This window comes from Felis catus, chromosome D1, assembly GCF_018350175.1.
Source record: "Felis catus isolate Fca126 chromosome D1, F.catus_Fca126_mat1.0, whole genome shotgun sequence".
In the NCBI taxonomy this organism is placed as follows: Eukaryota; Metazoa; Chordata; class Mammalia; order Carnivora; family Felidae; genus Felis; species Felis catus.
The window spans coordinates 102522518-102543859 of record NC_058377.1 but is presented as its reverse complement, the minus strand read 5'-3'; the positions used below and the strand labels follow the sequence as shown (position 1 = coordinate 102543859).

General features: G+C 54.3%; 1 protein-coding gene across 2 annotated transcripts; it reads left to right on the top strand.

Annotated features, from left to right (window-relative positions):
* The first annotated feature begins 3596 nt into the window (after positions 1-3596).
* YPEL4 (yippee like 4) lies at positions 3597-9008 on the top strand. 2 transcript variants are annotated; one of them, XM_003993367.6, is made up of 5 exons: positions 3597-3926; positions 6232-6556; positions 6733-6776; positions 7115-7223; positions 7432-9008. In XM_003993367.6, the coding sequence occupies exons 2-5, from the start codon at positions 6416-6418 to the stop codon at positions 7519-7521; spliced, it is 384 nt and encodes a 127-aa protein (XP_003993416.1). In that variant the 5' UTR covers positions 3597-3926; positions 6232-6415; the 3' UTR covers positions 7522-9008. The 2 variants fall into 2 exon arrangements, with proteins under 2 accessions (XP_003993416.1, XP_023095624.1); XM_023239856.2 differs by lacking the exon at positions 3597-3926 and adding an exon at positions 4668-6086.
* Positions 9009-21342: the final 12334 nt, after the last annotated feature.

Here is a 21342-nt window from a genome sequence, read left to right as displayed (position 1 = left end):
GCGGGGACCCGCCGAGGAGCCAATGGTTGCCGAGGCGCGGCTGCTGCGGATTGTCGCCCCAGTGTGCCCGCTCACCTGCAGCCGGGAAAGGAGAAGGGCGGCGGGAAGCGGGGGTAGGCTCACCATCTGGGTCCCACGACCGTCTGCTTGCCGGGACCACAAGCCAGGATGTGAGAAAATGCGCAAAACCCCACGTGGAACACGAGGAAACCTGAGAGTAAGGAAAGCGAAGGAGAACAGCTTGTCCGAGGCCAGCCTGGGCTGTCATCCCCTACCTGACACAGTGCATGGCACCTAGAGGGCATTAAGATTTTTTGTTTGTTTGTTTTAATAAAAGACTAACAACCCAAGAATTTCTTCCAGTTACTCTCTAGGTCAGTCATTACCCAACAACGTCTCTCCTATCGAGTGGGGAGTTCTGTTGGGGACTCCTTTCCCTCCCTGAATCCCCGTCAGTTATACCAGGCCAACCATTTACCCCGCAGGCAACAGGTTGGGCCACGGTCTGTAATTCTCACGAGCTTGGGCTCTGGAATCTTGTGCTCTGCTATGCCACTTTCTCACTGCGTGACTTTGGGCAGATCAGGCTCAAACTCTGAGACCCAGTTTCTTGTCTGAAATAGGGATAATAACTGTACTCAACCTCTTAAAGTTGTTTTTAAAGATTGAATGGGATGATACATGTAAAGTACTAAGCACACTGTAACACAGCATTTGATTATAGCTTTTTAAGTTTTTATTATAGGTTGAGGAGGGGGAGCACGAATAATGCCATCCATTTGTACAGTAGTTTAAATATTTTTCAAAGCCCTTTTCCCTACCTTCTTTCACAGCCACCCTGTAAAGTCAGTTTTATTATCTCCACTTTCAGACGAGAGAGGAGACTAAGGTAGGTGAAGGGACTTGCTCAAGCTAGAACTCAAACCCAGGATTTGGGAGTTTGCTATTATAATAGCCAACACATAGTGTTAGATGCTAGGTACTATTCAAGGGGCTTGACAGGTGTAAATTCATTTAATCCTCACAAGAATCCTGTGAATATACTGGAATTGTCATCCCCGCTTTACAGATGAGTACTTTCTTCAGTCCGGTTACCACGGTTAATCCGGGTCCAGAAACCTGGGATGATTTTCTGGGTTGCCTTTTTCACAGTGGCCCTACCCTAGCAATCATTTGCGTGGGAGTGCCATCCTCACTGCTCACAGCTTTTTCTTTAATGGTTTGCTTTCATTCATTCATTCACCACGGCATGCATTCTCTGGTGACCTGTTAAATATCCCATGATCTTTCACCGTCCTTCAAAAATTCAGTTCCAGGATTCTATTTGCCAATTTTTTTTTTTCCCAGAATGAGCACAGCCTCTCCTGTTTCCCTGCAGTCTACCTCCCAGATCTGTTTCTTTGCCTCCACACTCTCTCCGTTGAGGCAATTTCTCCCAAATATCTGAAGGACATCTTTATTTGGATACTGTATAACCATCTCAAGCTGAATTTCACGCAAAAAAACCCCTCTCCTCCTTTGGACTGTTTCACTTCTTTTTTTTTTTTTTAATTTTTTTTTCAATGTTTATTTATTTTTGGGACAGAGAGAGACAAAGCATGAACCGGGGAGGGTCAGAGAGAGAGGGAGACACAGAATTGGAAACAGGCTCCAGGCTCTGAGCCATCAGCCCAGAGCCCGACGCGGGGCTCGAACTCACGGACTGCGAGATCATGATCTGGCTGAAGTCGGAGGCTTAACCGACTGCGCCACCCAGGCGCCCCTGGACTGTTTCACTTCTTAAACAAAGCGACGGCACAACATATAGAGCATCCATGCTTGCCTAAGCTCTCCTCGCTTTTTAACTTCCACCAAGAGCCCTTGTCATCTGCACCCCCAACAATACGGTCCTCATGTGTCTTTTTTATTCTCCTCTCCAGCTGAATCTTTGATCATTTTCTTCCTGAGTTAAATTCATTGGTATCCCTTTTTGCTTCCAAGCTCTCAATCCTTGCCCTAAGAGCTACTCACCTACCCTTTCCCCACTTCCGTCGTTTCCCTGCAAGAAATGGTTCCTCAAATGCCTCCCTCCACTTACCTTTCCTTTCTCATCTGCTGCCCGGACAGAAACACTTCTTCCTTTACCCAGTTCTCTCTCTCACTTCCAAACCTCTGGTGATATCACTCACGGCACCTGCACTGTGTTTTCACAATTTACCTCAAACCCCAGAATCTTCCCTGATTAAATATTCAGAATTCCTTGTATTTTTTCATACCCAGCTAGCAAGGCCTCCCATTACCCACATCTCCCTACTCTTTCCTTCCTTGCATGTGAAAAGACAAACCACCCACAAGCTGTCCTTTCTAAGTCCCTATCTTTGTCACACTTCATCTTCTTTCTTTCTTTCTTTCTTTCTTTCTTTCTTTCTTTCTTTTTTTGTCACGCTTCATTTTCTAGATGGTAGCCTCTGTTAGAAGTTGGGGTTTTTCATCTTAGAGAATGTGTTCTGTGCCCACATACTTTAAAGATATGCACAGGACAGCACTACATGAAAAATAGAATCTGAGTCAAATGAAAAATACTTGGAAGCTGATAGAAAAAATAGCACTGAGAGATATAAGTTCTTCCTAAGATATCAAGTTGGTATGCGTCTCTTGAGATCTCAGAATTTAAGAGTAAATCCTCTCTGGGTTTAAGGATATTAAGTTGAGCACACTATTTTTGAAATAATAGTAGCTGCTGTTATTTATATTTATATTTATATTTATATTTATATTTATATTTATAGCCTGCCAGGCACTTTTTAGGTGTTTACAGGTTACTTCACCTTATTTCACCTCTCCATGGGGTAAATGTCACAAGCTTCATTTAGCAGAAGAGGAAAACTGAAGGACAAACAGGATCAGCAACTCGCCCAGTGGTTCCTCGTGAGCATATTGGCAGAGCTGGATTCAAACTCAGATCTCTCTGAGACCCAAGCCAGACACTCGGACCACGTCTGAAGATGCAACTCAGCCGCTGTTTTCTGATCGTCTTCTGGATGCGGGGCTCTGCGCTAGGCACTGCAGTCCTGGGATGCAGAGAGGAGTTTCCCAGAGGACGCTTCTCAGAAAGTTTACAGCCCGTTAGAGAACCTTATGTAATGTGGGTGTTTCTGTCCAGAAAGCACAAGTAGCTTGGAGGTAGCTGAGCAGAGGTTCCTGCTTGTGAGATGTCCAATTTCCTCTGTGACCCTTTCGGGGACATTAAGCTGAGGCTTGGAAGTGTCCGGTACAAGCTTGGGGGCACAGTTTGCCCTATGTGACAATTAATATGTCTCTCTTTTCCCTGCGTCAGGGCTGGCATCGGAGCTGAGATGGGAAATATATCATCTTGGATGTGTGTGCACACGCCTCTCTGCATCCGTCTCTCACTGTCACCGCCTGGCCACCTCCTTTCCTCCAGCCCTGCCACCCATACTCCATCCTGGCCAGCCCTGTCCTTCCTCCAGGTTCCTTCCGTCTCCTTGGCCACACCGCCTTCCTCCTCGGCAACCAGCCTTTCCTCCTGCGCCCCCCTGGCCACCCCGGCCCTCTGCTCCCTCCCCTAGCCCCATCCCTCGCCGCCTGCCCCCTCCCTTCCTCCCGACCCGCCTCCTGTGTCTCCCAGCCCTGCTCTGACGTGGGAGGTGAGGGGGTGGGGGGACGGATGACTCACAGTGTTATGATGCAGTTCCACAACACACAGCTACATTCACCCACAGACCGAGGTACAGACGAGAGACAACCTCTGGCCCCCCAGCAGCTGGCCAGCTTGGCAGCCCCAGTCTCGAGCCCCTAACTACTCTCCCCCGCCCCCATCCCCTTCCCAATTGAAGGAGCGGAAAGAGAAGAGAGAAGAGTGAGCAGAGAGATTGAGAGATTGAGAGAGAGAGAGATAGACGGAGATCTCTGGAGCAGACCTCAAGGTGAGGGGGCAGCCCTTCTCCAAATGAATTTTTTTCCCCTTTGCAAATTTCCTCCTCCTGCTGCGTGTTGCTTTCTCCCCATCGCAAAAGCATTATTCATCCACCCTTTGTCCTCCCTTCCCCCTCCCCGCTGCCTCTGCTCCTCTCTCCCTCTCCGAGCTCTGACGGTTCCGCACTTAGATTTCCCGGCAACTTCGGCTGCTGCATCAGGCCTCACTGTTTATTGTTTTGCTGCTGATGCAGACCCCCGAAGCCTGACCGGGGAGCTGGCTGCGCTGCTGATTATTTGGACCATACCATACCGAGAACGCCAGCCCGGGGGGGTGGGGGATGAAACCTCGGAGGAGATGAGAAAATCCGTTGTGAGCAGGTGTTGCGTCCGCCCCCCCCCCCTTACTCCCCCAGGCACAGGATTCGCACCTGGTTCCCCGAGCCTCTGCCTGGGCGCCTCTGCTGTCAGCACTGGTTGCTCAGCACACCGCCCGCCCCCCCCCCTCCACCAGCCCTCCCTCTCCCCTACCTCCCACGGTCCAGCCCAGGCTCACTTGGGGGAATATCCTCTCCCTAACACTCAGCTTGCCTTTGTTTTTCCATCATTTGCCCAACTTGCTTCTCCCTGTGATCTGAGCCGGGAAAGAAATGAACCCATCTCCCCCTCCCAGCCCACCCCCCCCCCCCCCCCCGCGAGTGATTCTCTGGCCTTCTGTGCAGCCTCTCTTTGGCCTGATGGGGAAGCAGGGGAGAGAGAGGGAGGGAGGCGTGACATAGGCTGGGGAAGGAGCTAGAGAGCAGGGACCCAGCCAGCCTCTTCACAGGTGCACTTAGGTGGAGAGCAGCAGAGGGGAACTCAGGCAAAGTTTGAAGGCAGACCTGGGAAGTGGACGCTGGTGAGGAGGGCCCAGACTCCTGCGGCCAGAGCCCAATGTCACCCTGAACTCAGCTCAAGGTGTCTTTCTGGGGCCCAGCCACAGGGAAAGGACCTCAAACTGAAGAGGGGCTCTGTTGGGGGTTCTGTGGAGAGACTGCTGCCTGGCGGCCCCAGGAAACACTAAAATGGCTGGGCCACCAGTGGCCACCACAGAGGACATGATGAGAGCCTCTTTGCCCTGACTACTCGCAGCCACACTGTCCCTGCTCTGCTTAGTGGCCTTGCCAGAGCACCGAGCTGGCACCTCTGAACTGGACTTGAGCTAAATCACCCACAACAGGCCTGAAGGCCCCATGAAGGAGACACCTTATCAGAGGCAACAGAGGACACCTCCCTTCTTATCCTCTGCCTCTTGTACCCTCAGTCACTTTGGGACTGGAGTCTGGACAGATACCAATATCTTTCTCACCATTCCTAACCAGAAACCAGCAATTATTTTATCTGCTGTCACCCACAAGAGTCACTGCTGTTTGTCCCTGGCCCTGGGAAAAGGTGGAAACGTTCTCTGCCTTATGCCCCAGAGCATAGGTTTTGAAAATAAGAATCTCCCACTTCTGCTCCCACTGCACATCACCTAGCCCAGGAGTGCCACCCTCCCCGAAGTGATCCCCACTTCCCATGGCTTCCGGCTGTCAGGTCTGTCTCTCCACGGGCTGAATGTCCACGTCTTTAACTGAGGCTAAGGCAACAGTTAGAGCAGTACAGACAGACCAAGGGGCTCAGAAGCTGAGAAAAGCTGGAACGAGAGGACCAAAGTGCGGGACCGGGCGAACAGCCACATCTGAGGTTGTCAGTACCCACGGAGACAGCCATGAAGTTCTAGTTCCGGGAGTGCAGGACCCCAGGCCCAGGAAAGGGCCGAGCAGGGCGTGTGTACTTGCCCGCCTGCTGGCCTCTCTCCCACGCGACACCTACGAAGGACCAATTGCGTTGCAAATGGAGGCCACAGAGAAGAAAAACCGCCAGGCTTCCCCAACTTGCAAGAGGCTCTGAACCTGAGCCTTCCGGCGCACGTGGGACACAGACCCTCACCAAAGAGCCAAAACCCAGGCGAGAGCAACTCGCAGATGACGTTGCTCCCATGGCAGCATTTGCACCAGCAGGCTGCTCTCAGTGGAAAATGGTGGAGGCTGCTCCCGCCCCAGGAGGGAAAGACACCACCTCCCCGGCTGTGGCACCGGAGGCCTGGAACAGCTGCCAGAGCAGGCGGGAATCCAGGGACGGGGGAGAGAGTGCGACTGGACGCTGCGGGGGGGGGGGGGGGGGGGGGCGCGGGGGAACGATCGTGATGGGGGAAGTAGGGGCAGGGGAGGGCTGAGCCCATCTTCCCTGTTCCCTCGGGAGGGGCTCTCCTGATGCACTCTCCCCTCTTCCCAGGTGACTTCCATTTCTATCTGGTTCACGTCTGGGGGGGCCCTGGCCGGGCAGCCCCCCCACATTTCTCCTGCCCCGAAACACGGCTCTAGCCAACCTGCTTCGCTGCTTCACCTGCGACCGACTGTGTGGGGGCTGCACGGCGCCAGCCCCTCCAGCCCGCCAGGGCATCGTCCTCCAGCCCGTCATGCCCAGCTGCGACCCAGGCCCGGGCCCTGCCTGCCTCCCCGCCAAGACGTTCCGCAGCTACCTGCCTCGTTGCCACCGCACCTACAGCTGCGTCCACTGCCGTGCGCACCTGGCCAAACACGATGAGCTTATTTCCAAGGTACGCCAAGCAGGGGGGGCCCCGCCGCTCAGCCCTGCTGGCTCCCACCAGGATTGTCCAAACTCACCTGGCGGAGAGACAACAATGCCCACCCGCCCTCTTTCTTGCCCCTGGGGGACCCAGGCAGTGGGGCCCAGGGCATCCCGGCAGTCACCGTCTGTCCTATGTCTCCACAGTCTTTCCAAGGGAGCCATGGCCGAGCCTACCTGTTTAACTCCGTGTGAGTCTACCTCTCTCTTTGTGTGTATGTGTGTGTGCGCGTGTCTGAATGACTTTCCGGTGTGGGAAAGGGAGGTGAGCCATCCGCAGGTGGCCTGGCGTCTCCTGCTTTGGCAAAGGGGGCCAGAGACCCAGTGTGCAGTTCTCCCGTGGAGCATGTGGGCAGAACTGGAGAGGGAAGGCCCAGGCACTAGTCATGAACGGGTGGATTGCTGCCGGCAGGCCTTCCAGTTGGGCAGGGCTCAGCGCTCTCCAGATGGCAGTTCCTTTGGGCTGTTTGGGGGCTGAACTGATGGAACAACTCCACTGGTGCCGGGTCCTTCCTCTTTCCTGAGACAGGGTCAACGTGGGCTGTGGACCAGCCGAACAGCGCCTCCTGCTCACGGGGCTCCACTCGGTAGCTGATATTTTCTGCGAGAGCTGCAAAACCACGCTGGGCTGGAAATACGTAAGTCCCAGGAGAGAGGGCCACCCTCTCAAGCGGACAACCAAGCCCCCCACCCCCCATGCCCATATGGCCAGGTTTTTGCATGACACCCAGAGGCAAGAGGGAGTTAGTTGCTGGGTTGCGGGGGGGGGGCTTTTGGGGGGCAGGGGTAGTAGAGGTCCTGGAGGGGGTCTGCTTTGTCCTGTTTTCACTGCTTCCCCTCCACCAGGAGCAGGCTTTTGAGACGAGCCAGAAGTACAAGGAGGGGAAGTACATCATTGAAATGTCACACATGGTGAAGGACAACGGCTGGGACTGAGGGGCTCAGGCAGGCTGTGCCCTTCCTCCGCATGCCCACCCTCCCCGCACCCGTCCCCGGGCCCTGCCAAGCAGTCCATACCAGCATGAGTACTGCCCCACCCCTGGGGGGAACCCAGCTCCCGGCACCCCTCCCCCGCCTCCACCTCATCACCCCCAGGCCCCTTTGGAACAGGGGTCTGGGGTACCCCAGGGGTGTTCAAGGCTCAGGAGTGGGCAGCAGTCAGGGAGAGCCAGAACTGGGGAAAGGGGATGGTTGCGGGTTCTTCTAGCCCTAAGATCCTGAAAATGGAGGTGAGGGCAGGGCGGAGATCAGGCAGAGGACCAAGGGAGGACCCGTTTCTGCCCCAACCTCTTTTTGAGTGAACGGAGGACAAGTTTTGAGGCATGGGGCTGGTAGACCCCAGCCCACAGAATAGCAGGTGAGAAGGGGCTCGAGTTGGGAGTGAAATTTTGGCCTCAGACACTGCGACACACCGGAGTCTGAGGGTGAAGTTTCCCACCCCTGTTTGTAGGAGAAAGCATTCGGGGGTGGAAGGAAAGAAGTCCCAGATCCCAGGCCCTGGGAAATGAAAGAATCACAGGGGTTTCCATTTTACTCCACTTGTTAGTTTATCTTGGCACTAAAGAGGCACTTTCGAGTACGTGACTTTCGCCAGGGGGTGGGGTGGGAGAAGCTGCCGCTGGAACAGCCCCCACCCCCCACTGGCTGTTTCCAGAGCGAGCAGTCCGTACGGGCATTCTGAGGCCCAGCCACTGCTCCCTGGGACCCAGTCCCTTGGAGGGGAGGTGGGACATCAGTGCCACGGGGCCAGGCTTCCTCGTGGCTGCCACCAGCGAACGAAACTTTTGTATGATACATAAAGTGTTTGGGTCTATTTTTAATAAAAAGGGGAAAAGCAACCGTGAGGCACTCTCTCCTCTTGACTTTGCTTCCCATGCACAGACCTTAACTTACACTATTCTGTCACACTCCCCCCAGTACCTGTCCCTTTAGGCCACTAGAGGGCAGCACTTGCTTTGTCTGTGTCGAGACCCCACTTGAGCCCTCACCAGAGGGATGGGTCTTCAGGTGAGGTCTGCTTAGTGAAGCGAGGGCTTTTGTGAGCAGTGTTTCCAAAGGGGGCAACCAAAACAGCGCCTCTTCCAGAGCCCTTGACAATGAATCAGGTATTGCCTGGATCCAGGATTGGGCACCTGGAAGAGGCTCACCCCTGAACAAGGGTGTTCTTGGGTCCTATTGCCTTTCAGCCTGGACTTGGAATGTTTGGGTCAGCTCATGGCCACACTCGAGGCTGAAAGGAAAATCCATCAAGCAAGGCAGCTTGATCCAAAGTGGAACTGAACAGCTCAAGATGGCAGCCATCAGTGCAACCATGTGACCCACGTGCATTTTCGGGGCAGTGATGTGAAATTCCCATTGTTGTTGGGTCACTGACAACCGCAGGGAGGACTGTACACATCATAAAAATCACCTTTTGTAAGCTAGCTTGTTATCCAGATTCGTTCATTGATATTGCAGATGTTTTGCAAAGCACCTGTTACCTGCCAGGCATTGTGTCATGCACTGGAGATGCAGTGGACAGCAGGGCAGCTGTGGCCTGACTTGGGGGGGGGGGGCGGGCGGTGCTCTCGATCTAGTGGGAGGACAAACAGTAACCAGATGATTCCAGAACAAGGGCTCTGAGCAGGGATGGGGAGTAGGCTCAGGGGCTCCTAGCAGAGGCTCAGCCTAGATATGAGGAGTCAAGGAAGACTTCACAGAAGTGATGACTGAAGGCACGTGGAAGAGACATCGAGTGGACACAGGGGAAATGGGGAGGGGCATATTTCAGACACAGAGAACTGTGTGCCAAGGCTTGAGCTTAGTTAAGTGGAGAGGGGAATAGAAGTTTCCCCAGAAAAACAGACCATTTGGGGAGCTAGATTTCATCCCAAGGGCATTGGGAAAACACTGAAAAATTCTTAAGAGTGGAGTGACATCATCAAACAGCTGTTTTGTGCCCAGAGAAGAGGCTCAAACAGAAACGTTAAGATGCTGAAGAAAGTGAAGGGACAGAAGCTAACTGTACTACCAAATACCATACGGTCAGTGTCGGAATGGAGAGGCTGTTTGGGCAGAAAGGGAGAACTGGCAGATACAGAAGTGCGTGAAGAAGGCAGATACAAGCCCTGAAGGAATGACGGCCAGCACCTCCGAGGCCTCGGAGGCGTCTGTCCCGCCATTCATTTTCTGCGTGCCTGGTGATGCCTAGAGATCCAGAAACCCAGAAACCCTCAGTCCTACTTCTGGTGCCAAAGTTCAGGAAGGGTTCTCTTCTCAAGCCCCAAGCACTAACCCTGAAAATCAGGCACAAATGAGCTACCTTCTTAAAGCTCCCCCAAACTGCCCCCCCTTCGCTTACTTTCACAACTTCTTATTTCCTAGGCACTGTGGGAAACAGAGAAGTAAACGGTGTAGCCATTGTTCTCAAGTTCTTTGTCATCTCCCCAGAAGGAATCGTTCTGTGGCTTGGCTCCAGGGATCCTATTTAATCTCTAAGGTCAGGCCATGGGCAGTGCTGCCCAAACCTTGGATGCCCAGACAGGTGTACCCTGGATAAGCATTAGGACCAAACACTCTATTTCCCAGCAGGGTTGTGCAAGGAACTACAGGTGGAGATGAGGGATCCTTTTTATTCCCCAAGAGCCAGGGGAGGAGCTGCAGGTGCAGAATGCAAGGTGCACACAGGTTCTTGTCCCTGGCGAGCAGTCCTTCCAGGTCAGCCCTATCTCCTTTCCTGTGCATCCAGTTTTTCTCATGGAGGTCCACTTCGGTCCTATCGGTGACTCTCCCAACCTTCTCCACGCACCCTCCGACCCCAGGAAGAGTTCCCAGACTCAGCCTCCCAGACTCTGAAAGGTTTGAGGCTTTGGAAGATACCCCCCCTACAACCAGCAGGTGGCATCAAAACCTTCCAACCCTCAGCTCAGGCAACCTCCCCGCGTACAGAACCTACTCCAATCTCTCCAGATAGGTCTACAAAAAAGACGGGTGAGCTGTCAGACTTAGGACAGGGTTATAGCTAGGCGCTGCAATGTAAGAGCTGTATAACCATGGCCCACACTGCTTAAACCTGCCTGGCCCTCAGTTTTTTCATCTGTAAAATGGGGATGTTACTTGCCAGGAAGTTATTAGTATGACGTGCCTAGCGCGTGGAAGTGCTTCCAGACGTGGGAGCGGTTAGTGCCGCTAACAGGCTTCCCAAATTCTCACCAGGAGGATAGCTGATTGGTGCCCAGATGGGAGAGGGAGTCTTGATACAGGAGACAGCCGGCGCTGGGTAGCACTACACGGCCAATGCCCTTTTAACATTGCACTGCTAGTGGTAGGTGCAGACAGTAGCACAATGTGAAAAGAGCTCCGGCCCGCAGCAGAGGCATGCCGGCCCTGCCTCCTCGCCCCTTCTCCCAGGCCCCGGCCCACTCAGCTCTCTTGGCCTCCCTCTGCCCCTTCGCATCTTCAAGACAGCTTCCCTCCCTTCTCAATACTAACCCTTTATTTTCTTTCCCCTCCTCCTCTGGCCTCCTTCCTCATACCCTTCCCAGAAGAGACTGCCTTTTATCTTAGTGTTTTGGGGCGCAGGAGGGGAGGCGGGGTCCATGGAAGCGGCTAAAGGGACACCTTGAGCTTGGCACTCAATTGGAAGTGACCGGTAGCAACCCCAAGTGTTTGGGGGTACACTCACATGAAACTGTTTCCCTGGATTTGATCTCTGCCAGCTTCTCTTCCGAGGGAGCTTGCTGACCAGGACCGCACCACACTCTAGTCCTCCCTGCTCAAAAGCTCTCTCCTCTTCGTTCAGATAAAGGGGAGTTCTAGGCCTCCAGGGGACCACCTCAGATGCACCTCCAGGACCAGAGGGAGGAGGAGTATAGTCACAGCTCCCAGGCAGCACAGTGAAGCTTCCAGGTCTAGAGGAGGAAGCCCCACCCCTGCATCTCCCCTCTGCGGTCTTCAAATCCACCTTACGGAGTTCACATTGAACAACATCGTGAGGATGATCCCCTCTCTTGTACTGAGCGTCAAGGATGGGCTTTCAATGGCAATGACAGCAGAATCGGAGTTGTTCCCAGACTCCCCTTAGAGTCCAAGCTCACTCACAACTTGCCCATCCTGGCCCAGGGAAGGGGGCTTAAACACTGGATAAACAATCCTGAGACTGATCAAAAGCCAAAGCCAGAAGACTGCCTCCAAGGGGCACCTGGAGAGCCCCGCAGGACCCGCTCCTGGCTAAAGCAGTGGTCCCAGAAGCCGAACTCCAGTTCTGACCCGGTAAGCGGTGTGTGACCCAAAGGGGCAGAGGCTGGAGGGTGATTCCTCAGGCACACTGGTCTGTGAAGGCCTTCGCGGGATGGAGCTGCCTCTGGGCGATACCCTCGTCCCCACTCCACCGCGGGCAGGAGGCACGGTTCCGGTTAGGAGCCCTTCCTCCGGGCTTCCCCTTCCAGCTTCCTCCCACCCCTCCAGGATCCGCAGACAAGGGGCCCTGTCCTGCAGTTTGCACAGTTGCAATGACGGAAACCAAGAGCCCGCTAGGGTCAGTCATCAGGCCTCTGTGTGGGGCAAACCAGTCCGGGCTGGGAAGTGGATCATGCCAACAGGGAGCAAAGGAGTGAAGGTGGGACTGCCCGGCCAGTCTCGGGGGGTGGGGGTGGGGGGCAGTGAAAGATTATATTCACCGACGAGCGCCCAGATCTCTCCTTGGGGAGGGCAGGGAAGGGAGGCTAGGGGCAAGATCCCCTCAGCTCTCACACCCAACTCCTTCCAGAGCGGGCCTTGCGATTCACCAGCCAGCAGGGCCCCTCCCCCACCTTGGGCCCAGGAGCCATCCCCCAGCTCCTTCCAGAGGCGGGTGTAGAGACCGAGGAGGAAATGGGGGAGGGGAGGCCCCGGCTCAAGTTCTCTCCACTCCCCCTCCTCATTGGCCACCATCTTCCGGCCCCTGCCCCCCAGAGCAGCAGGGGATGGGGCCCAGCCTGTGGAAGGGAGAGAAAGGGCAGGTGGAGGGTTAGCCGGAGCAGCAGGGGCAGGGGCAGGCCCCAACTGTCTCCTCCCACCCCCTCCCCGCAGCCATGGCGACAGGCGGAGGAGACCAAGAGGGTCCTGAAAGCCGTGTTCTGTGAATGGGATGAGAAGGGCAGGGCAGGGGGTGGGGAGGTGGGGGGAAGAAGGGGGTGCGGGGCTCTCTGCCTCAACACCCAACTGTGCTGTACCACCCCCCGCCCCCCCCCCACACACACACCTCCAGGCTGGACCACACACGCGCGCACACAAACTCCCAGCCATACTTGCCACACAGCTCAGCCCTTACTCCACACTTACCCAAACAGCAAGCGCTGGAGTGTGAGCACACAGCTCCCCCACATCCCCGCACCCCTGAACACCGCACACTCGCAGCTCAGGAGCGGGCCTCCCACCCACCCCCAGCCCCCTGGCTCACCCCACAACTTCTCGGGATGCAGAACTCCCTGCCCGGCTCCAGCCCCTTCAGCCACGGCGTCCCCCCCCCCGCCCCACCCCCCCTACCCCAGCCAGGCCCCCTGTGCCCCGCACCGCCCCCCCCCCCAACACACACCCTCCCACACACGCCCGGGCACGGACAGATGGCCCAGCCCCAGCCCTGCCCAGCCGAGCCCCCCGCCCCTTCCCCACCACACCCCCCGCTGGAAAATGACAGGGAAGCCACCCCGGCGAGACGTGCCCAGTGCTTCCCAGTTGCAGTTGTTTCGAAAGGAGAGACCGAAGAGATGCCCACGAGTGGGGGAGCACGAAGAGGGGAGCGGGAAGACGAGAGAAAGAGCCCAGACCACCCCCTCCCCGCCCGAGAGAGAATAAAACCGAGAATCGGTGGCGTTACCCTTCTGGGAGCTCCCGATACCTACACATTTCTCTTCGTTACGTTCCTCTGCCTGCCACCTCCTTCTTCCCGGGCTCTTTCTCTGCCCTGCCCTCCCTCTCGGCTTCCCTCCCTGGCCTCGCTCCCCCTCTCGCACGCCCTCCCGCGCCCCGCCGGCCCCTCTCCCGGCCGGGGCCCCCGGCCCCCCGGCCCCCCGGCCCCCCGCGCCCGCCGCGCCGCCCGCCGCCCGGACCGAGTCCCGAGGCCGGCCGGCCGCGGCGCCCGCGTCTCTGCCCGGCTCGCTCTTCCCCCCTCGCCCCCTTTCTCCTTCCACACTCCCTGCCGTCCATCTTGAATACTTGGGATTCTTGAATGGAGTGAGCAGGATCCGCTCCCCCAGGCTCCCATTGGCTGTGGGTTAACCCTTTTGAAACGAGATCCTCCCTCCCATTGGCTGCCGGGCTCCCCTCTTCTCCCCCAACCCCCATCCCCTCCGCCTCCCGGCAGCCGGCGAGGTCAGGGCGCTCCCGGGCGCCCCCTCCCCTGGCCTCTCGCCCCCTGCCCCCACCCCGGGACGCCCCTCTTCCTGCCCTTTCCCTCACACCGCCCCCCGCGCCCCCCGGCGCAGGGCGGCAGGTGAAGGCAGGTCCCGTTCCCGCCAAATGGGGCCCCAAGGTTGGGCCGGCAGAAACCTTGTTCCCAGATGCCCCTTGTGCTGGACTTGGAGACCTTGTTAGACGCCGGGGTGCAATTTCCTGCCCCCCGCAGCCCCTCCTGGAGCAGAAGTACCTCTCCAACGGGGAATCCGCGCAGCTTTTCGGCCTCACCCCGGAGATCGGGGAGCTCGGGAGCGCTCCTGAACCAGGCAGCCCCCTGGGCTGGGCAGGAAGAGGGCAGCTCCGGAAAGAAGATCTGAGGCTCTTCAGAGAAGCTAATTCCCTGAGTGCCGCGGGGCAGGTCTGACCCTACCAGGAATGTGCAGCATCTGGAGCTCTGCTCAGTCACAAACATCGCCTGGGACCAGCTCGGCCTGGCCCACGTGCTGGGCCCACTGGGGGCTCTGAGTTGGGGGAGCCCAGAGAGGCATGGGGGAAGGAGGCAGCAGGGAGTAAGGGATGAGTTAGGCCCGGCCTAACATGCGTGGGGAACCTTTGTTCTAGGCCCAGATCCGCCCATAACATGCTTGGCGAGGTCATGCCTGCTTGGCTGGGCCTCAGTTTCCCCATTTGCAATAGATCGGTCTAGCAGAACACTGTCCTATAGAAGTTTCAGCGGGAACATGGAAATGGTCTGTATCGGTGTCATCGGATGTGGTGTCCACTGGCCACATGTGGCTACTGAGCACTTGAAATGTGGCCAGTGTGACTGAGAAACTGGCTTTTTAACTTGATTTAATTGTAATTTTTTTCCTTTTTTTAAGGTTTTGTTTTGTTTTTGTTTTTGTTTTTGTTTTTTGAGAGAGAGAACACGCTTGCGTGAGCGAGCAGAGCGGCAGACAGAGAGGGAGAAAGAGAGAATCCTAAGCAGGCTCCCCACTGTCAGCGGGGAGCCTGAAGAAGGGCTTGAGCTCACTGTGAGATAATGAAGCCAAAAGGATCCAAAATGAAGAGTCAGACGCTCAACTGACTGAGGCACCCAGGTGCCCCAAATTGTAATTTTTTTAAAGATTTTTAAAAAATTTTTGAGTCATCTCCACACCCAATGTGGAGCTCGAACTTGCAACCCTGAAACCAAGAACAGCACGCTCTATCGACAAAGTGAGCCGGGTGCCCCTGTAATTACTGTTAAATAGTCACATGTCGCCCGTTGGCTATCATTTTGGACAGTGCAGGTCTAGAATCCTTGTGGTCCTGCTGGTGAATAACATCCTATGATTCTTGTTGGGGGAGGCGGGAGTGGGGAAGTCCTTTCACTTCATCTTCAGGTACAAAATGCTCTAGATCCAAATCACAAATCGCCAAGGGCATCAATACCTGGGAAGTGAGGCTCAAATCCCCGCCACCTCTATCAGGAATCGTTTTCTTATGCTCATCTCTGTTCTGAGAAGGGATCTGAGGTACACAAACCCGCAGTCCCGTGGCGGATTTGGGCTAGCAGGGAATTTGCGGGTTTGCCCAACCTTCTTGGTTTTTCAAGGATGGAAACCACGATGTTGATGAGGGTGAGGGTGGTGGATGTCACTTGCCCAAGGGGGAGCAGCAGGTTACTTTGCTTATAAGTTAACACACACCCATACATTTAGCACATGTCTTTGGGCCTCTGCACTCCCCCCACCCCCCACCACCACATATGACTCATGAAGTCCATTCATTCGATAACTACTTCTCTGACCCAGGACAAATGTATGGCTGATGTCAAGGGATAGCCATCTCCATGGGAGGGCCAGACAGGCTCCTGGGTATGCCACCTGTTCCCTGAATTCGTGTGCTTGAGAGACTCCGTTGTGGCATCTTCGGCCACGAGGAGAGAAAGCTATGGGGCAGAAGAGTGACTCTGGGCTGACCGGGAAGCAGAATTGGCGAGGGACCGAGTCTTCTGGAGGAGGAGGGGTGCAGGGTGTCAGGATTCTGGTAGCTACAGGCTGGGATGGGTGCATGCAAGGCCCTAACACCAGCAGGGACAGAGCTCTACAGGAAGCTGGCAGAGTGGAGACTTCTGTGCCAGCCTGAGCCGGTGCAGTATTTATCCACTTCCCACTTCCAGAGGGCCTCTGCCTGGCTGATGTGCCACAGGGGCGGGGGGAGAGGAAGACACAGCACCTCCTGGGGAATAGCTTCTGTCTTCAATACTCCCTTACTTTCAGGTGGAAATTGCTAAATGCCTTCTCTGGGTAACAGACGGATAAGGAGTTCGGCGGAAGAAGGACCACTTCTGATAGAGAATGGAATCTAAGAAGGCATCCTGGAGGAAGTGGCATCTAAGACTCCAAGGCTAAAAAAGATTTGGAGATGAGGAGATGGGAGAAGGGAGGACAAGGGAACGTGAAGGAGAGGAAACAACCCGCACTGAATGGTGGGATGTGTTCGGGGTGGGTGGGAAATTCAGTGAGAACCTAGGATGTACGAAGGGGAATAATAACAAGGATGAAAAGCTGGGCTGGGCCAGATCATGGAGGTCTTGAACACGTCCATCTTTCCTCTTGTTTTTCTTGAAGTTGCTCTTCTCCTTTTCCCACCAAGAGACGCGTCCCACCCACTCCTCCCTCTACCTCAGTGCCTCCACCCCCAGCTCTCTGCTGCTTTCACTTTAGCCCGCAGGCCCCCTGTCCACAAGTGTCCTTCCTGGGGCACAGTGGACACCAGGTCCCCAACAGGGGACTCTCCTGGGTCCCTCTCAGCTCAGTCTCCAGTCTCTGGATTCCCCACGCCCAGGAATGAACTGCATGGAGAAAGCTTCCTGTTTCGCTTGTCACCTTCTAAATCCCTGCGTGGCCCATTCGTCCTCAGGAAAGAGTTGGAAGGAGGCCAGGAACAGCCAGACGAGGCCCAACCTGTTGTAAGAGTGTAAACCCCACCCCACCTCCGCGTCCTTCCTCCTCTGGGAGTTCCAGAATGCACCTGGGCTTTGTCGTAGTCTCGCTTTCCCATTGTCCTCCTAGCAAATCCAGGACCATTTTGGAGGTGCCCCCTCCGCCTCCCTCCCCAATCCCCAGAGTCCTACCCAGCTCTCTATTTGGGTGCACCCCGTGGAATTCTGTAATTGTGAGGCGGGGAGACCATCTGCCCCAATCCTCCCCCTCTCAGAAGTACTGAATCTGGAGTGTTTGGGAAGAGTTGCCTCCCTTCAACATCAGGGGGTCTAACTTGGTTGCTGATCGGTGGCTCCCATGTCGCTGAGATGATACAGGCCTTTACATGTGAGCCTCTGCAATTTCCTCTCCTTCCAGGATAAAGTGCCTCTGCCTTTTTACCGCCCTGCTTCTCCCCACCATTTCTGTGTCTCCGCACTTCCTGTGTGGAAGGCTGGGAAACATCCCTGGCCCCGAGGTGCTCACAATTGAGGAGTACAAGGCAGACACACAAAGAGGGGGTCAGACTGCAAAGGTACCCAAATAAATGTAAGAACCTTCTTTCTGGGGCGCCTGGGTGGCTCAGTCGGTGAAGCGTCCGACTCCAGCTCAGGTCGTGATCCCACAGTGTGAGTTTGAGCCCCACCTCTCTGCTGTCAGCATAGAGCCCACTTCAGATCCTCTGTCTCCCTCTCTCTCTCAGCCCCTCCCCTGCTCGTGCTCTCCCCCCCCCAAATAAACATTTTTTTAAAAGTCTAAAAAAAAAAAAGAACCTTCTTTCTGAAGCAAACCCATTTCTCTGAGGTCTTAGTACTATTCTTGCTTTATCATCTGCCCCATGTATTAGGCCCCCCAATCCCTTTCCATGAGCCTAGAGCAAGGTCAGCGAACTACAGCCCACAGGCCAAATCCTGTCCTCTGCCTGTTTGTGAATAAAGCTCTTTGGGACACAGCGGTGCCCATTCCCTTAAGGATGGTCTCCGGTTGCTCTCACACTGCAGCGGCAGAGTTGAGTACTTGTGACAGAGACCACACGGCCGGCAAAGCCTAGCACAACTGGCTCCTTATAACAGGAGTTGGCTGACACCTAGTTGGTAGGTAGTTTGGGACCCTGTTGGCTCAGCAAGATATAAGGGAACTCAGGAAAGATGACCGAGTTGGGAGTGGAGGGGCCTAGCCCAGACTTTCCTCCTCAGCCTACACGTACGCTCAAGACTTCCAGAACCTACGGGGAAACCTCTCACCGTGCCAGTCGGCTTCCTACCTCTCTGTTTCATGTCCTACCCATTCCTAAGCCCACACAGCCGGGCCTTGCCCCTATCTTCAACTGAAATGTTCCCACTAGGACCACCAATGACCTCCGCATTACCGATTCCATTTTTTTCCTCAGTCCTCCTCATACACAACGTCTCTTAAGCATTTGCCTCTATTGACTATGTCAGAAATTCCCATGGCTTCTGGGAAGACTGGTCTCTCTTGGATCGCCTCCTATTCGTACAGCTACTTTCTCTGGTCCCTTCTCATGTGTCCTCTTCCGTCCCCCTGCTACCTACAGACACGCGGTCTGCAAGGATTTGTCTGGTCCTCCTCTCCCTCCATACTCTGTCACCGGGACAAAATCATACACGTGCCTGATTTCACCTGTCACTTTTGTATTGATGGCTTCCCAATATACAACCTCTGAACTAAAGGCCCAGATTTTTTTTTTTTTTTTTTTTTTTAAAGTAGGCTTCATGCCCAGCGTGGAGCCCAACTCGGGGCTTGAATTCACGACCCTGATGAGACCGAGATTTCTAACAGAAATCAACCTCTGTGGCTCCTCAGATGCGTGTCTTACTGGCCAAAGAAACTGCGTTTGTCCAGCATCAAACGCTGTCTTCCTCTACCTCTCTCCTCACCTAATCGCCTTTGCTCTTCTTCCAGCTGCCCCTTATTTGCTGCTGTTCCCAGTAGATCCGCCCTCGACCCTTCTCTTTTGGGAGCAGTTGTATCCATTCTTACAGTTCTGACAGTCGCCGATCCCCGAATCACTGCCCAAGCTATGTCTCCAGATGTGTTTCCAGCTGCCTCCTTACATTCCCAAATATTTGCATGAGGTAGACATCTGATGCTTTTGCCTGCCCAGATTTCATTCCCCTTCTGGTAACTACACCTTCACTTTCCTTCGTGGAGACACCTATTCTCCACTTTGAGTCCCCATGATTCACCCGAGGCTGACCTCACCTACCCCTCCAGGGGCAATCACACAACCCAGTTGTATCAGTTGTCTGTTGCCGTGTAACCATTTAGCCCACAGCTTAATAGCTGAGGACAACACACATTTATTTTCTTGCGGTTTCTGTGGGGCGGGAATCTGGGCAGGGCTTAGTTGGGTCCTCTGATCATGATGTCTCAGGTAGCTGCCCTAAGAGTGTCTGTCACTCAGGGCAGGGGTTCATCTGAAGGCTCAGTGGGCAAAAGGAATTGCCTGCAAGCTCACTTTCTTGGTGGTTGGCAGGATTTCGTTCCTTGAGGCCCTCATTTCTTTGGTGGCTGTTGGCTGGTCCTCGGTTCCTTGCAACGTGGCTGTGTCCAGCATGGCGGCTTGCTTGCGTCATCAAAGCCAGCCAGCGAGAGAGTCTTTTGGCGAGTGGCAAAGCGCAATCTTTTGTCACCTAATCACAGAAATGACAACTCCTCAGGGCGCCTGGCTGGCTCAGTCAGAAGAACGTGCAACTCTTGATCTTAGGGTGGTGAGTTCGAACTCCACGCTGGGTGTAGAGATTACTTAAAATAAATAAGTAAAATGAACTTTAACATTCTTTTAATGTTTATTTTTGAGAGAGAGAGAGAGAGAGAGAGAGAGCGTGGGAGGGGGAAGGGCAGAGAGAAAGAGGGAGACACAGAATCCGAAGCAGGCTCCAGGCTCTGAGCTGTCAGCACGGAGCCCGACACGGGGCTCAAACTCACGAACCGTGAGATCGTGACCTGAGCTGAAGTCGGAAGCTTAACTAACTGAGCCACCCGGGCACCCCAAATAAATAAAATAAACTTAAAAAAAAAAGTGACAACTCCAACGTTGCCATATGCTATTAGTTAGAAGTAAGCTACCCAAAAGAAGGGGATTACAAATACTAGGAAGTACCGTCACTAAAGGGCCAACTTGCAGACTGTCAACCACAGAGGATTTAGCCAATTAAATCACCGTAATTGATTCAAGGATGGGTATCCACTCAGAGTCCATCAGCATTAAGACCCGAGAGGTTGGCTGGAACCTTGGGGACAGTGGCATTGCTGGGGTTGTTATGCTGGCGAAAGTCAAGCTTGAAATTGCTGATGGCCTTCTTCTATTCACATAGGGTTTAGGACCCTGTGACCCACAAGCCAAAGGTTCCCAGCTGATCAAAAGTCTCAGGGATGCCTTGGATTCAGTTTGCCCAAACCCACGTTGATTACCATACCTTCGTCTTTCCCACAGACCCACTTCTCTCCCTAGGTTCTTCTTCACCATTAAAACTATAACACAGTCGCTCAGGCTGAAAACCTTGGAGTCACCTCCAGCCTTCCTTATCTGCTGTGGAGATTGGAATGACCCGTGCAACATGGCTTAATTCTATGGAACTGTAAGAGAGACCTTCTGCTGTAGTTGCAGAGATGGGGGAGGCTCTGAGGTGACCCCCCGACACACCATTTTCGTATAGGCAAACAAGTCACTCTAGGTTTTTCGCCAAGCCACTAGAATCTTACAGAATTTCTGGATGTGAAGCACACGGTGTAGAGAATGAGAATAGGGCGTCTGACTCTCCTAGCAAAATGCACCATAGGCTACAGGGAAATTCTGGCAAACTGCCTGGTAGTTTGTGGTTTGGAAGGCACCCTGGGCTGGATTGGTGAGAATATTCCTTCTGTCTCTAAGGCGGATTAAAAGAAATTGTGCCGATGGGATGTCAACTATACTCCCAAAATTAAAAAAAAAAAAAAAAAAAAAAAAGAGGAGCCTCTGGGTGGGTCTGTCAGATGAGCATCCGACTCAGCATTTCAGCTCAGGTCATGATCTCACAGTTGTGAGTTCGAGCCACACATCAGGCTTTGTGCTGACAGCTCGGAGCCTGTTTGGGATTCTCTCTTTCTGCCCCTCCCCTGCTCTCTCTCTCTCTCTCAAAATAAGTAAGTTAATTAAAAATATATTGAAAAAGTAAAAATAAATACAAAATTAAAAAAATTTTTTTTAGTGTTTATTCATTTTTGAGAGACAGAGAGAGACAGAACATGAGTGGGGAAGGAGCAGAGAGAGAGGGAGACACAGGCTCCAGTCTCTGAGCTGTCAGCACTGAGCCCCATGCGGGGCTCAAACTCACAAACCTTGAAATCATGACCTGAGCCGAAGTTGGCGCTTAACCGACTGAGCCACTCAGGCGCCCCAACAAATACAAAATTAAAAAAAAAGAAATTGTGT

Bases quoted from the DNA above. Each gene is read 5' to 3' on its own strand.
- YPEL4 (XM_003993367.6), top strand. From the start codon at position 6,416: ATGCCCAGCTGCGACCCAGGCCCGGGCCCTGCCTGCCTCCCCGCCAAG. The intron at 6,777-7,114 runs GTGAGTCTACCT...TTCCTGAGACAG, and splicing joins GCCTACCTGTTTAACTCCGT to GGTCAACGTGGGCTGTGGAC. The intron at 7,224-7,431 runs GTAAGTCCCAGG...CCCCTCCACCAG, and splicing joins CCACGCTGGGCTGGAAATAC to GAGCAGGCTTTTGAGACGAG.